Below are 13,301 nucleotides of genomic sequence, written 5' to 3' on the forward strand. Positions count from 1 at the left end.
TTTTAATATGGCTCAAAGGCTAAATGTAGTGTACAGCAAATAGTGATTAATGATTCTGTCAACAGGATATCACAGTGGTGAAGTCCATGAAAAGCCCACCCACAGCAGTCAAGCTGGTTATGGAGGCAATTTGCATTCTTAAAGGCATCAAACCAGATCGTGTGCCGGACCCCTCAGGCTCTGGTAAAAAAGTGGAAGACTTTTGGGGCCCAGCCAAAAAGCTTCTGGGAGACCTAAGGTTTCTCCAGAGCCTCCATGAGTATGACAAAGATAACATTCCTCCAAATCTTATGGCCATCATCCGCACCAAGTACATTACCAACCCAGACTTTGTGCCAGAAAAGATTAGAACTGCATCCACTGCAGCTGAGGGTATGTGTAAGTGGGTTTGTGCCATGGACAAGTATGACAAGTAAGTAATATTCTCATCTTGTGTTCTTAGTTCTGAAAACTAATGTATATGCACCAAGCCTGAGAAAGCTTTTCATCCGTCTTAGTGATTAACATGAGGCTTAGTTAGCTTCAAAGTTTCTGGCTGTATACCATGAATATGCCAGGTCCCAAGTGATTCATCTGCAAGGCCAATTCCAAGATATGACTCATTGAAAAGGAAATGTTAGCATCATTATTGTTGTGACATTCTTAAATGCTACTTTTATTTATTGATGCAAAGTTTGTCATAAAATTCAATTTTCCTGTCTGCAGTGAAGTTCTTAATATTTCTCAACAACAGTATCCAGTTTCATTATAAGGATGGCATCGGGTGACACTTTCCATACACAGTAAAAGCCTTAATTTAAAAACAATAAGATGAGATATTATTTAATTCATATTTTCATGCTGCCACGTAGTATGAAGTATTTCATCTTTTATGTTCCGAAAGCAGTCAAGAAGTTGCAGAACTTTGATATCTGTTAATTTATATTTATGCAGTGTAGATGAGTAATTTTGTAAAAATAAACTAACTCATAATGGTTTGTTTCACCTGTACTTCACACATATCTAGTAAATTACTCTTATGTATTGCACATTTAGATTTATGAAGATAAGATTATATGTTTTTCAGAGTTGCTAAGGTGGTGGCTCCAAAGAAAGAGAAGCTGGCACAGGCTGAAGGGAAGCTAAAGGTGGCCATGGAGGGCTTGAGGAAAAAGCAGGCTGCTCTAAAAGAAGTCCAAGATAAACTTGCAAAGCTTCAGAAGACTTTGGATGCCAATAAAAACAAGAAAGCTGACCTAGAGAGTCAGGTTTGCTATCTCTGATGGAGAATCCAATTGATTTTAATAATTGCCATATTTGAAATTTTAAACAGATCTGATCACTGGAAATGATCATATCTATTACGTGTTCTGTAAATGTTAATGTTAATGTTAATGTTATAACAGTCAGCAGTTTCTCCACTGAATGTAAACAAATGTATGCAGTTATTCATCAACAGCAAAAAAACAACAAAGAAAAGAATATGACACAGACAGGAATCAAGTACACTGTTTTTGAACTGTTGTTCAGTTTCCTTTTGTAATGATATCTTCCAGGTCGATCTTTGCAGTAAGAAGCTGGAGCGAGCAGAGCAGCTCATTGGAGGTTTGGGTGGGGAGAAGACTCGCTGGAGTGAAATGGCCTTACAACTTGGAAACCTCTACAATAACCTGATTGGGGACATCCTCATCTCAGCAGGCATAGTAGCTTACCTGGGAGCATTCACGTCAAGCTACAGACAGGTACAGACCATAGATTGTATTGAAAATAGCTTAATGACTTTTTTTTTATGGCTCTGCCATAAAAAGCTGATGTTGTTGTCACTGTAGCTGGAAGGTGGCGAGAACACCTACATTTGTGAACGAAAATGTTTCAAGTTTTCTGAAAATCTTATGAATGTGATAACTTGAAAACGCGGTGAACACTCTGTATTATTGTAGGGTCTATACCTCAGAATGTAAAGTGCCTTGAGGCCACTTTTGTTGTGATTTGGTGCTATATAAATAAAACAGAAAATTTGTACCATAGGTGCATCTACTAAAAATCTCAGATGAGTTCAAATTTCAGTGATTTCCACTTCTCTGGGTAGAGTAAGTTTTCTGAAAAGCCTGCGAATGTGATAACTTAAGAACAAGACGATGTAGGATTTTGAAATTGATACTATAGGTGTATCTGCCTGGAGACTGAAGGGTAGCACTGGCAGTCACCAGTATTTTTATTGTTAGCTATTGAAAGCGAAATGCAAATTAGCATTTTAACCCAAAAGATGAATTTCAGCAGTGCTAACACACTAGCTAAACTAAGCTATCAGAAATTTAAAAAGAACACTGGGTACACCAGTGTCTTCAGGTAAAATGGGCAGGTGATGTATTTGATAGCAGGTTAGTGTGTTTGTCTGCATCTAGGAAAATGAAGAAAGTCGTTACTAGTAATCTGCTGCTTTCCAGGATCAGACACAGGAGTGGATGGATCTTTGTAAGAGCAGAGAGATCCCATGCTCCCACAACATGTCTCTAATGAAATCGCTGGGTGATGCAGTAAAAATTCGCACGTGGACCATCGCTGGCTTGCCATCGGACAGCTTCTCCATAGATAACGCAATCATAATCTCGTAAGTACTGAAGTCCAACTTTCAAAGGCCCAAATATTACCGTAATGTTTAACATTGTATTCACTGTGACTTAAATGGACTTGACTTAAATGATCGTGTATGTGAATTCTTTACAGAAAACTGAATTAAATTGAAAGGAGAAAGACCGGATTTTGAAAAAAGGCAAAAATAGAAGGAGAAAAGAAAACTTGAAATAGACTTTTCACCAAAGCACTTTAGATGTGCACTGCACCTTTGGATTGTTGCTGTAATAGAGACAAGGGTATTTTATTACTCTGCAGGAATGTGTTTAGATGCAGTGTTTGAGGTCACTGTACATGTGGATTAACAAAGAACCAGGATAAAATTGGTCAGTTTGTCTAAAATGAATGGTAAAAAAATAACACTGTTTGTGTAAACCAGGGGTAGGCAACCTTTCTGATGATGTGTGCCAGTCAATGTGCCATATAATTGCATTAGCAATCAATTTAATAATGCTCTATATTAACAGTTACACACTATATAGAACAACTTTATAGAATTATATTTATTCCCAGATGTTGGCAGCTATCAGCGAATAGTTATCAGCTATTTTGAAACAAAAAAAGACACTTTTTATCCATAACAGCAAATGAACTGTACAACAGAAAATGCAAATGCTATTTATGGCCTCCTCACAACAATGATAAGAAAAATAAACTGAGCGATATGGCATGTTTGTTAATACAGGGATACACATGTTAATCTAATCTCTGGTCTCCCACTCAGAGACACAGGTCTCCGAGTGTCCAGCGTTCAGGCGGCTACCTGAGAGAAAATCTGCTCACACAGATATGTAGAGCCAAATATTGTCAATGATGCCTCTGCAATATTCTGAAGACAGTTAAACTTGTCAGGTAGTGATGTCCAGCAGCTGAAAATGCAAGCTCCATGAACACACACAGCTATGGATTCCAGCTGCCTTCGTAGTTCTGCAAACTTTGACTCCCACATAGTCAAGCTTTTCAGTTCAATCAGCTGCATTTCGATGTCCTCTGTGTCCAGCCAGTTAATGCGAGACAAATCCAGCTGCTCATTAAAGCTTTCTGGTTTGATCAGAAAAGAAAACATTGGTCCATACACCTGAAAGTCCTGAAAACACATAGTGAATCTCGAGTCTACGGATGTATCCGTGTATTTCCGTGGGGCTGATGCTGCACTGAGTGGACAGCTCCTGAAGCATTTGAAGTGTCGGAATTTAGCCAATTACAAGTTGAATCTGGTAGTTGGGGGTGTTAGCTAAGATACCATCATTAAGAAGCGGCACAACTAATGTGTCTATGCGAGCTAATTTGTGATGTGCACCACTGGCCCGGCCATTTATTTTTTTAATGCACCTTCTTAGATTAAGTCACTGTCGTGCCCAGGGCTGGACTGGGACAAAAAACCGGCCCGGGCATTTTGACTAGAGACCGGCCCACCAGGTATTAAAGCCATAAAGCCTTTGAATAAAAATGAACATTGTTGTGACAGTGATATACACTGTCTTGTTGGTTTATGTATGATTTCTATACATTCTACATCAGATAAAAACTTTAGTTGTAAGATTCAGATAATTGTTTATTAAAAGCGAGACATTTTAAATGAGAATAAGAAAGAAAAGCATTTCTTTGTGCCCCCCTGTCCCTGTTAATGCCCTGTCTGCCCCCCTGACAAAACTTTGCTAGACCCGCCCCTGCACAGTTACCAGCTGTCAGCTACATAGAAAAGGATCCTGGTGTTAGTTGTCTCTCAGAAACAGTTCATGACTTCCCATCAACTCATTCATGTCACCTAAAAGGTAAACCTGTTTCTCCATCACCAGTTCAGCTCTGATGATTCAGTAAGGACATCTTCATGTTTCCCTCTCACCACATATCCAACCGACATCATGACCAGCAGCTTTACAGCTGTGGCTCCAGCAAACATCAGCTGATAGAAATTAATATTAAATAAATTCTAACAACAGCTGATCAAGCTTAAACGTGCTGCTGTTGTTTAACGCGACATCCGCTGGTTTCCTCTTTCTGGCGCAAAGTGGGCGATAAACAAACAAGAGAGAAAAGCCGATTAGCTGATCATTGAAATAGCAAAAAGAGAGGGAGTGGGAGAGAATGAGAGAAGAAGAGGCAGCTGACAGCATAACGACAGAATAACTCCAGCTTTGTGTCTTTTCCATTCTAGCTGAAGTCCGGGACAAACTGTGTTCCTTTTCAGCTCAATGCGACACGCGTAATATTTTCTCTGAATGCGAGACGATTCAGTTTTTTACGGGATGGTTGGCAACTCTACTAAGTAATCTTATGAATAAAATAAAGTTTACTATCAGCAACATCATAGCACCCACCCAGCTGTATAGAAACTCCGTCATGCTAGCTAGTACGCAGTACGAGTTATTGTAACTGACTGTAAAAAGTCAGCACAACGAAAATAAACTCCACCTAAACTTGGTTTATATCTGGCCCAGATAGACTGCAGGTCCTAACTTCTTACCTGAAGTTCAGTTCATTGACAGTCAGACCGGTGGCCGCCTCGGGTCTCTCCTCCTCCTGCCTCCCCTTTCCCTCATCCACCTGCTGGCCTCATTGGAAGCTCCTCCATTGCCACCACCAAACAACTGAGTTATTTTTACACATCTGCCAGCATCTGGCCAATCCACCATGTTTCATTGTTTATACCGTAAAAAAACAACAACATAAAAACGAAAAATCACTATTGGGTATACCGGGCATGGCCAGTCTAGCTATGGTGGTGCCATCAGTTAACCCTTTGTGTGCCAGCTGTGGTATGCATGCCCAGGGTTGCCGACCCCTGGTGTAAACGAAGAACAAAATTGTGCTGTAGTCACAGTACTATTGCCACTGGGGTTCTATTCAGCTGTGAGCTGTCTAACTGCGTTTTCACCTCTCAGCTGCTCTCTGCATCGCAGTTGTTTTTCTTCAGCATTCCCCCCAACCCCGTATGTCTCACAGTTAAAAAGATCTTTCTCACTGACAAGGTGGCCTCATTTGATCACACACTGCTGTGTGTGTGTGTGTGTGTGTGTGTGTGTGTGTGTGTGTGTGTGTGTGTGTGTAGTAATGCCAGGCGGTGGCCATTGATGATCGATCCTCAAGGCCAGGCCAACAAGTGGGTGAAGAATATGGAGAAGGCCAATAACCTGCATGTTATTAAACTGAGCGACGCTGACTTTGTACGCACTCTGGAGAATTGTATCCAGTTTGGCACACCAGGTAAGTATAATAATTCTTCTAGTTCAATGCGACTGCCATGGCTGCCTCAACCACACTGTTGCACTCCCTGTTACTGCCTGCTGAGGTCTCTCTTTACCACAGAAACTAATTACTGCTGCCCCAAGACTGCAGCTCTCTTTTGTTCTCTGTTGTTCTGTAGTGGCAAAATTGAAATTAGCGATGTTTCTGAGTGAGACATTTCTGAGTGAGCCTTTATTCGGCCTAATGTACTGTTAATATGTCAGACTACTATAGATCACATAAAAGCTCAGGAGAAATCAATTATATGTTCTGCATTTATTTTTTCTCCTGCCCGATGTTAGGCTCAAGCTGCGATGTGTAGGCAGATGTGACGATGTTTTTGGACCGTTTTTATGTGTCCAAGTGTGGTTGAGGCAGCCATGTGTCTGATTTTATTAATCTCTGTAGCCCCGAAGTGGAAAAGCATTCAATCCCCAGTGCTGCTGTGTAGATGTGACCTTTTGGTCCTCAAACTGGTTTCAGAAAAGAGCCCACCATGTCTCATAGAAAAGTATACAACATTTTTTTAAAAGTTGTGGTATAATATTGTAGATAATTGCTTCTCATATTATTTTGAAGGGGCCACGGGGGGCAACTTCAAGAAGGAATTAAGACTCAGAAACAGAGAAAGCTGCACCACCATTACAGATACATCTAAATAATGAGCTGACCCAGCCAGCCGCTAGGTCTTTGCTTACTGCAAGGCTAACAGCTCAGAGAGTAACTTGTCCTTTTACGGCGCAAAAGAGTCCCCTGAGGGTACAGTTTCATCCTTCACAGCCTGTTTTCTTATTTCACAGTTTTACAGTTTCTTGCTGTTTGTATTGCCACTTATAATCCTGATGATGCACTACTATTCTTTCTTTTATCACGGTTGGGCTGGTGCTTTCATGGCAAATCTCCTAGGATATGCATGTGTTTATTAAATTTAAAAACATGCTCTTTAATCTGGTAACATATATTAAATATTTATGCCTATAAAGGGTTGACCTGCTTTGGTAACTAACTTGTAAGAGAAAGTTCATCAGCTATCACTCCATCTGAAAACTGAAGAAAAAGTTAGTTACCACCTAAAGGCAAAATGTCAATTATAGATGGGCTGATGTTGGTAACATGAGAAGAGCATTATCATACTTAATGTGAAATCGTATTAATAATGATGTCATGGGAGTAAGGCGATTGCATTTTCATGTGCTTCACTGATTTCTTGATATTACTCATGTATGCAACTGCAGTGGAAGTTCACGGTTGAGTACTAATCACAGAAAGCTGAAAGACAGTTTGAGTTTAACTTTAATTCATCACACAACTTATAAAATATAGTTTATGCGAGCCAGGAATGCATCAGCACAACTATTACAAGTCTCTGTATGGAGTATAAACTTTCGTTGTTGGGAAGGGTCTCCCACTGCTCCTTAATATGATTTTAAAGATTTTTAAATTGAAAGAACATTTTCAAGCAAGATGCAGAGTACTTTCCAGAGGCAGGAACATGGCCACAATGACATGAAGTGAGAGTCCTGCATGAAATAAATGCACCATGAAATAAGTAAAATGACAAGCCGTGACACAATGCAGTACAGCGCATTTAAATCAAAACAACTGAATAAAACTAATATTAGAGAGAGATGTAAAATGAAACATGACAACAGTGAAATGATAATGGTGAAAAAAAGTTGTATTAGATAGTTAAATTGGGTAAAGAATTAAATATCAAAGGCAAAAGACCAGATTAAAGACCATTTATAGTGTATTTTTAACCAGAAAGTGAAACATTTGGCATGAAGAGTCTCTTTTTCACAGGTAGAGCAGGCGACCGTATGCAGGGTTTGAATGCGTGTTTCTCCCAGTTCTGCCAAAATGGCTAACTGGTGATCTATAAGATACTGGTAAAGGTGTTGTAGGTAAAATGCTTTGTCTTGGCTGAAGAGTTTGGAAATATTTGAAGCTTTGAAGCAGCTCAGCTGTTGAGGCAGTAGTGTTGGTCGCCTTAGACAGTTTGACAGCTTTTTATATTTATAAAGACGTCTCTCTCCTGATTAGAAAAAACATTGATTTGAACATTTTCTGTCAGTGCTGCTGGAGAATGTCGGTGAGGAGCTGGATCCCATACTGGAGCCTCTGCTGCTTCGACAGACCTTTAAACAGGGCGGTGCAATGTGCATCCGTCTGGGAGACTCTACCATTGAATATGTTCCTGACTTTCGCTTCTACATCACTACCAAGCTACGCAACCCTCACTACCTGCCTGAGACTTCTGTCAAGGTACTGTAGGGATACTGTCGTCACCACTGTTCTGCTTTTCTTCTCCCTACTATAGGATAAAGTGCAGTAATTATAACTATGAAACCTTTTTTCATGTACTGAAGTTCATTTGGAAGGTGCAGTAGGATGCAGGACTGGTAGTGCAGGTTTGTAGCAGTTTCATTATAATGGCTTGCTGGGAGTTTCACTGGCCATCTTGTTGGATCAAGTATCTGAGCATCCAGAAAGAACTTGAATGGATAAAATTCCCGGTGATTAGCTTTAATGTTTTAATTCTACGTTGTGGAGACACGCAGAGAAACCTTCTATTCAACATATTCCATCACTGAGACGTAAATCTGATACCACCTTTAGTTAAAGCAGAGGATAGCATTCATAGTCACCACACATAACAGTGCTGTTTACAGCAAGTTTCAGTGTTGCTGTAACGAGCCGTATGCAGTCCTCCATGCATTCTGTACTAACCTCTTCCACACAGATGGAGCTATAACCCTTTAATTGTGTCACAGCTAAGGATAGATGTATCTACCACAACAGAGCCAACAAAGAAGGGAATAATAAAACACAAGCACACACATAAACCAACAGAGTCATCTGCAGGCTTCTGCCCTAAAATATCAATAATAATAGTGATAAATAGCATCATTTAGAACTGAGGTTTGATTTTCGTTTTGTTTTTTTATTTAAAGTTTTCATTTGATATCAGATGAGATCTACTTTTCTTCTTTGGCTCTTAGTTATTGATACCACCCAAATGACATTTTTACCTCAATAACACAGTGAATCATTGTTCAGTGATATCACCTATATCACCTTCCCAATGGAACACAGCCCCCATCCACTCTGAAAAAAGGATTCCAAGAAAAGGAGCATTAAAGGAAAATTGCATTACTGAGAAGCAAGGGGTTGGAAAGCATTACAGAAGATCACATTTCAAGCATCTATTTGCAGGGGCTCTCCTCTTTATGGGCAGCCATTAGATTGATTCAACTCATTTTTCACAGCTGGCTCAATTCTTCCCTTTTTTTCCCCTCATTTTGCTTAAATCTTTTTTTTTGTCTTCTCTACAGTACACTATGAGTTTCCATTATTCCCATTAAACCCTATTTGAAACGCAATAGCTCCAAATACAAGAGGGTAAGCATCTAGAAAAAAAAGCCCTTAGGAGCGCAAGGGACGAGGCGAGGCAAAGAAGGAGGGTGTATGTGTGAAAAGGACAAACTGGAGATTTATACAGGCTCTGAGTCTTTACCACCAGCTGAGTGGGTCTCACGGCATCAATAGAAATGGAATTAAGCCCCGAAGAAGTGCACTCGTTTATTAGGGCAGAGAGTAGATAGCATATATAGGCTTTTAACCTCCGGGTAAGTGCAGCGCAGGATGACTACGCCTGTGGTAAAAGACACTCCTTCAACTCCTGCAACACCTTTCCACAGAAAAGGAGAAAAAAGTAAATGCATCCTACCTGTACTTTGCCAAGGCTGAAGCAGTTACTGGAATTGATTGGGTAGGAGGTTTGGCCAGGAGAACAGCTCTAAAGCCGAGACGATCAACACTTCACTTTAATGGCTGAAAAAAAGGGCGGACACCTTCCTCTGAAACATACACACGTACATCACTTATTCTTCAACAATTATGTCTCCATAGTTGTACGTGAAGTGGATATTCTGTGTGATGTAGGTGACACTGCTAAACTTCATGATCACTCCAGAGGGCATTCAAGACCAGCTACTGGGCATTGTGGTAGCCCGGGAGAGGCCTGACCTGGAAGAAGAGAAACAGGCTCTCATTCTGCAGGGAGCAGAGAACAAAAGGTACAGAGGCATATGTTAGACCAAGGTCAAATCCATTCAACTAATTCAATAAAATCTCTACTTCCCCGAGTGAAAAATACTGTAGACTATTAATTCAGAGTTTCTTCCCTTTTTTTTTTTTTTCAGACAACTGAAGGAGATCGAGGACAAAATCTTAGAGGTCCTGTCCTCCTCTCAGGGCAACATCCTGGAGGATGAGACTGCCGTCGAGATCCTCTCTGCTTCCAAGGTGCTTGCCAACGAAATCTCAGAGAAGCAGGCCGTGGCCGAGGTGACAGAGAAGAAGATTGATGAGACCCGCATGGGTTACACACCTATTGCCGTGCATTCGGCAATCTTGTTCTTCTCTATTGCTGACCTGGCTAACATTGAACCCATGTACCAATACTCCCTCACCTGGTTTATTAACCTCTTCATCAGCTCCATTGAGAGCTCAGACAAGAGTGATGACTTGGAGCAGAGGTAGGCAGGCCTGACTAATGTACTAGCAAAATACTAGTTCCTGCTGGTCACCAAAACAGTGTTTTAAAGGTCTCTGTTAAAAAATTAAATGCAATGCTGGTGATGGTGCATTAATGTGATTAAAGATTATTAAATGATGGCATGCGTCTCTTTTTCAGACTGCAGATCCTGAGAGACCACTTTACCTATACACTGTATGTGAATGTGTGTCGCTCTCTGTTTGAGAAGGATAAGCTACTTTTTTCCCTCTGCCTCACTGTCAGCCTGCTTATGCATAGCAAGCTGGTAGGAATTTACACACGCACAGACACACATTTGATAATGGAGAACACACACATATTGTTTGGGTTTTGTTTTTTTTAAATAAGTGATTAGATAATCAAACAAGCTCCTTAGTGTCAGTTTTCAGCTCTGGTCTTCTTGAGGATTGTTTTAGATTATCTGTTTCTTCTATTTCCAATTTGCATAAACTACTTATCCAAAGATAATCCCCCAAATTGTCAAGCATTAATCCACTTAATTACAAATTCTGGTCATTCTGCTGCTGTGTTAACAGGACATGTCACTAATTAATGTTTTAGGTGGAAGAGGGGGAGTGGCGCTTCCTTCTAACGGGCGGTGTGGGCCTGGACAACCCCTACTCCAATCCCTGCACCTGGCTGCCTAAAAAGTCTTGGGATGAGATATGCCGCTTGGATGCGATGGAACATTTCAAAGGCCTGCGTCAGGACCTGACAGGCTGCAGAAATGAGTGGAAACAGGTCTATGACAGCCCAGTAAGTCGCCTCTCGCTGGGTTTGTTGAATATAGTAAAAAAGTATGATGACATTTTTCATTTATTTTTCTAGTTTAAACTCAGAAAAATAAACTTTGATGTAGTCTGTATTAAGTCACTTGAAATGAAATATTCAAGTCGGTGTATGTTTTAAATTTGATGATTATGGTTTATAGCATATGAAAATCAGAATTTCAGTGTGCTATTGGTACCATTGCATTGGCAATATTAACAATTATAGGGAAGACTGCTGATTCAAGAAGTAGAATCTGCCTCCATGCACAGGAATGGAGCTACAACTGTCTGAGCCAGAGACCACATCAGAATATTTTACCTGGACTTTTGCTCAGTGGTTCAAAGTCTTCTTTTCAGATGAAAGTACATTTTGCTTTTTATTCGGAAATCAAAGCATCCTACCGTCTGGAGGAAGAGTGGAGAGAATCAAAAGGTGTTTCAAATCCAGTGAAGTTGGCCAGTGTTGGGTGCTATGTTATCTGCTTATGTTGGTGGTGGTTGGCCCACTGTGTTTTATCGAGTCAGCCATCTACCAGAGCACTTCATGTTTCCATCTACAGAACGCTTTATGTGGATGCAGATTTTCTTTCCTCCACCAGAAGTTTGCTTCTGCCCACAATCCCAAAACTGCTACCAAATGGTGTTTTGACCATGTTGTTCGTGTCCTTTATTGGCCAGCTAGCTGAAAGAGACTATATGGGGTATTGTCAAGAGGAAGATGAGAAAGATCCAACCCAAAAATACAGATCAGCTGCTATCATAGGGGCAGTAAATCATCCTAAAATGTAAAGTTAATCAATATTAAACATTAATTTAGCTGCTGTGACTTGTGTCATATTTTAGGAAGTGTGTTAACTTCTAGGTGGAAGTGAGTTTGGTTACAGTTTACATCAAACTGGTCCTCTTTTGGTGTCAACAGAGTATTGAAATTAAAACATCTGTCTGCAGTCTGTTGGTTTGATAGATCAGAGTGGATCCACTGACCCAAAGTTTACTTTAGAAAATTAATATGTACATCAAAAGATTTAACAATTATTATTTTTTGTTTATTTCTATGTTTTTCATCTCGCCCTCTTACCCAAACCTTATAGATTAATTACTTGACGTACAGCCGACAAAATATTATAATTATTTTTCGGTGTGGGTGTTATCTGTGTCCTGCGGGTGGCGTGGTGGTTTCCTGGTTTAAACGACCACCAGCTGTTTGAGGCCTTTCTGTGTGGAGGTTGCATGTTCTCAGCGGGGTCTCTATGAGTATTCTGGCTTCCTCCCACAGTCCAAAGACATGCATGTTAACCGGTGATTCTAAATTGTCTGTAGGTATGAATGGTTGTGTCTCTGTGTCACCTTGTTACAAGCTTGTGAGCCTGTCCAGTGTGCACCCTGACTCTTTCCCTGTGGCAGCTGGGATAGACTCCAGCCCCAGAATTGGATGTGTAAGTGGAAGAAGATTGATGGATGCAATGAGTGTTTTGGAAGTGCTTGTCTTGTAGACACAGACTAGAGTAAAAGTTGCTGCTTTGCTGGTGAAAGCACAACAAGAAACAGAGTCTTAATTTCTTCTTAATATGAGTAAAAGTGTTTGATTGGCTGTGCAGATGCAAAACAATCAAACCTTGGGAAAATAGCAGCATTAAACACAAGGCCAGCTTCGCCCAACTTTAAGCTTAGCAGGGTGGCTCTGTGGAATCTCACAACTGGGGTGCAGCGGCGCTCCCCCCTTCCCTGCCTGGGAACAATGTGGATGCAGAGTACTTCAGTTTATATATTCAGTGTAGCATGTATGCTTTGACTATTTTACCACCTTTTGTCTCGGCTAGATTTCTTTATTAATCAAAACATGTGTTCTCACTTTGATTCCACACACATGCCATAATTTGATTCGTTACATTGTTATCTTTTTTCTTTTTAGTTATGCCAATACAACATCACTTCAAATATTGTATTTTTTTTTTTAATTAATGATAGATATGCCAAACAAATCATAAGATTAGTTGTTTTCTCATACTGTACCCTCCTATAGTACAAGAAAATGTCTGATTCAAAAATATTGGCCCTGTTCAAATTAGCTTTTTTTATTAATTTTTAAAGCCACTGGTTGATCTGATTTATCTGACACATTGAAGCTT

General features: G+C 40.2%; 1 protein-coding gene across 1 annotated transcript in view; it reads left to right on the top strand.

Moving 5' to 3' along the window:
* dnah7 (dynein, axonemal, heavy chain 7) overlaps positions 1-13,301 on the top strand; it is a 74,562-nt gene that overhangs the window by 46,534 nt on the left and 14,727 nt on the right. The window contains exons 45-54 of the mRNA XM_005925807.3: positions 66-412; positions 1,067-1,247; positions 1,536-1,721; positions 2,427-2,590; positions 5,666-5,820; positions 7,916-8,106; positions 9,787-9,920; positions 10,047-10,382; positions 10,541-10,667; positions 10,964-11,158. Of these exons, the coding sequence (XP_005925869.1) occupies positions 66-412; positions 1,067-1,247; positions 1,536-1,721; positions 2,427-2,590; positions 5,666-5,820; positions 7,916-8,106; positions 9,787-9,920; positions 10,047-10,382; positions 10,541-10,667; positions 10,964-11,158 (2,016 nt within the window). The remainder of the gene's footprint in view (positions 1-65; positions 413-1,066; positions 1,248-1,535; positions 1,722-2,426; positions 2,591-5,665; positions 5,821-7,915; positions 8,107-9,786; positions 9,921-10,046; positions 10,383-10,540; positions 10,668-10,963; positions 11,159-13,301) is intronic.

Source organism: Haplochromis burtoni, unplaced genomic scaffold (assembly GCF_018398535.1).
Source record: "Haplochromis burtoni strain Fernald_Lab_line unplaced genomic scaffold, NCSU_Asbu1 Contig_87, whole genome shotgun sequence".
NCBI classification, from domain to species: Eukaryota; Metazoa; Chordata; class Actinopteri; order Cichliformes; family Cichlidae; genus Haplochromis; species Haplochromis burtoni.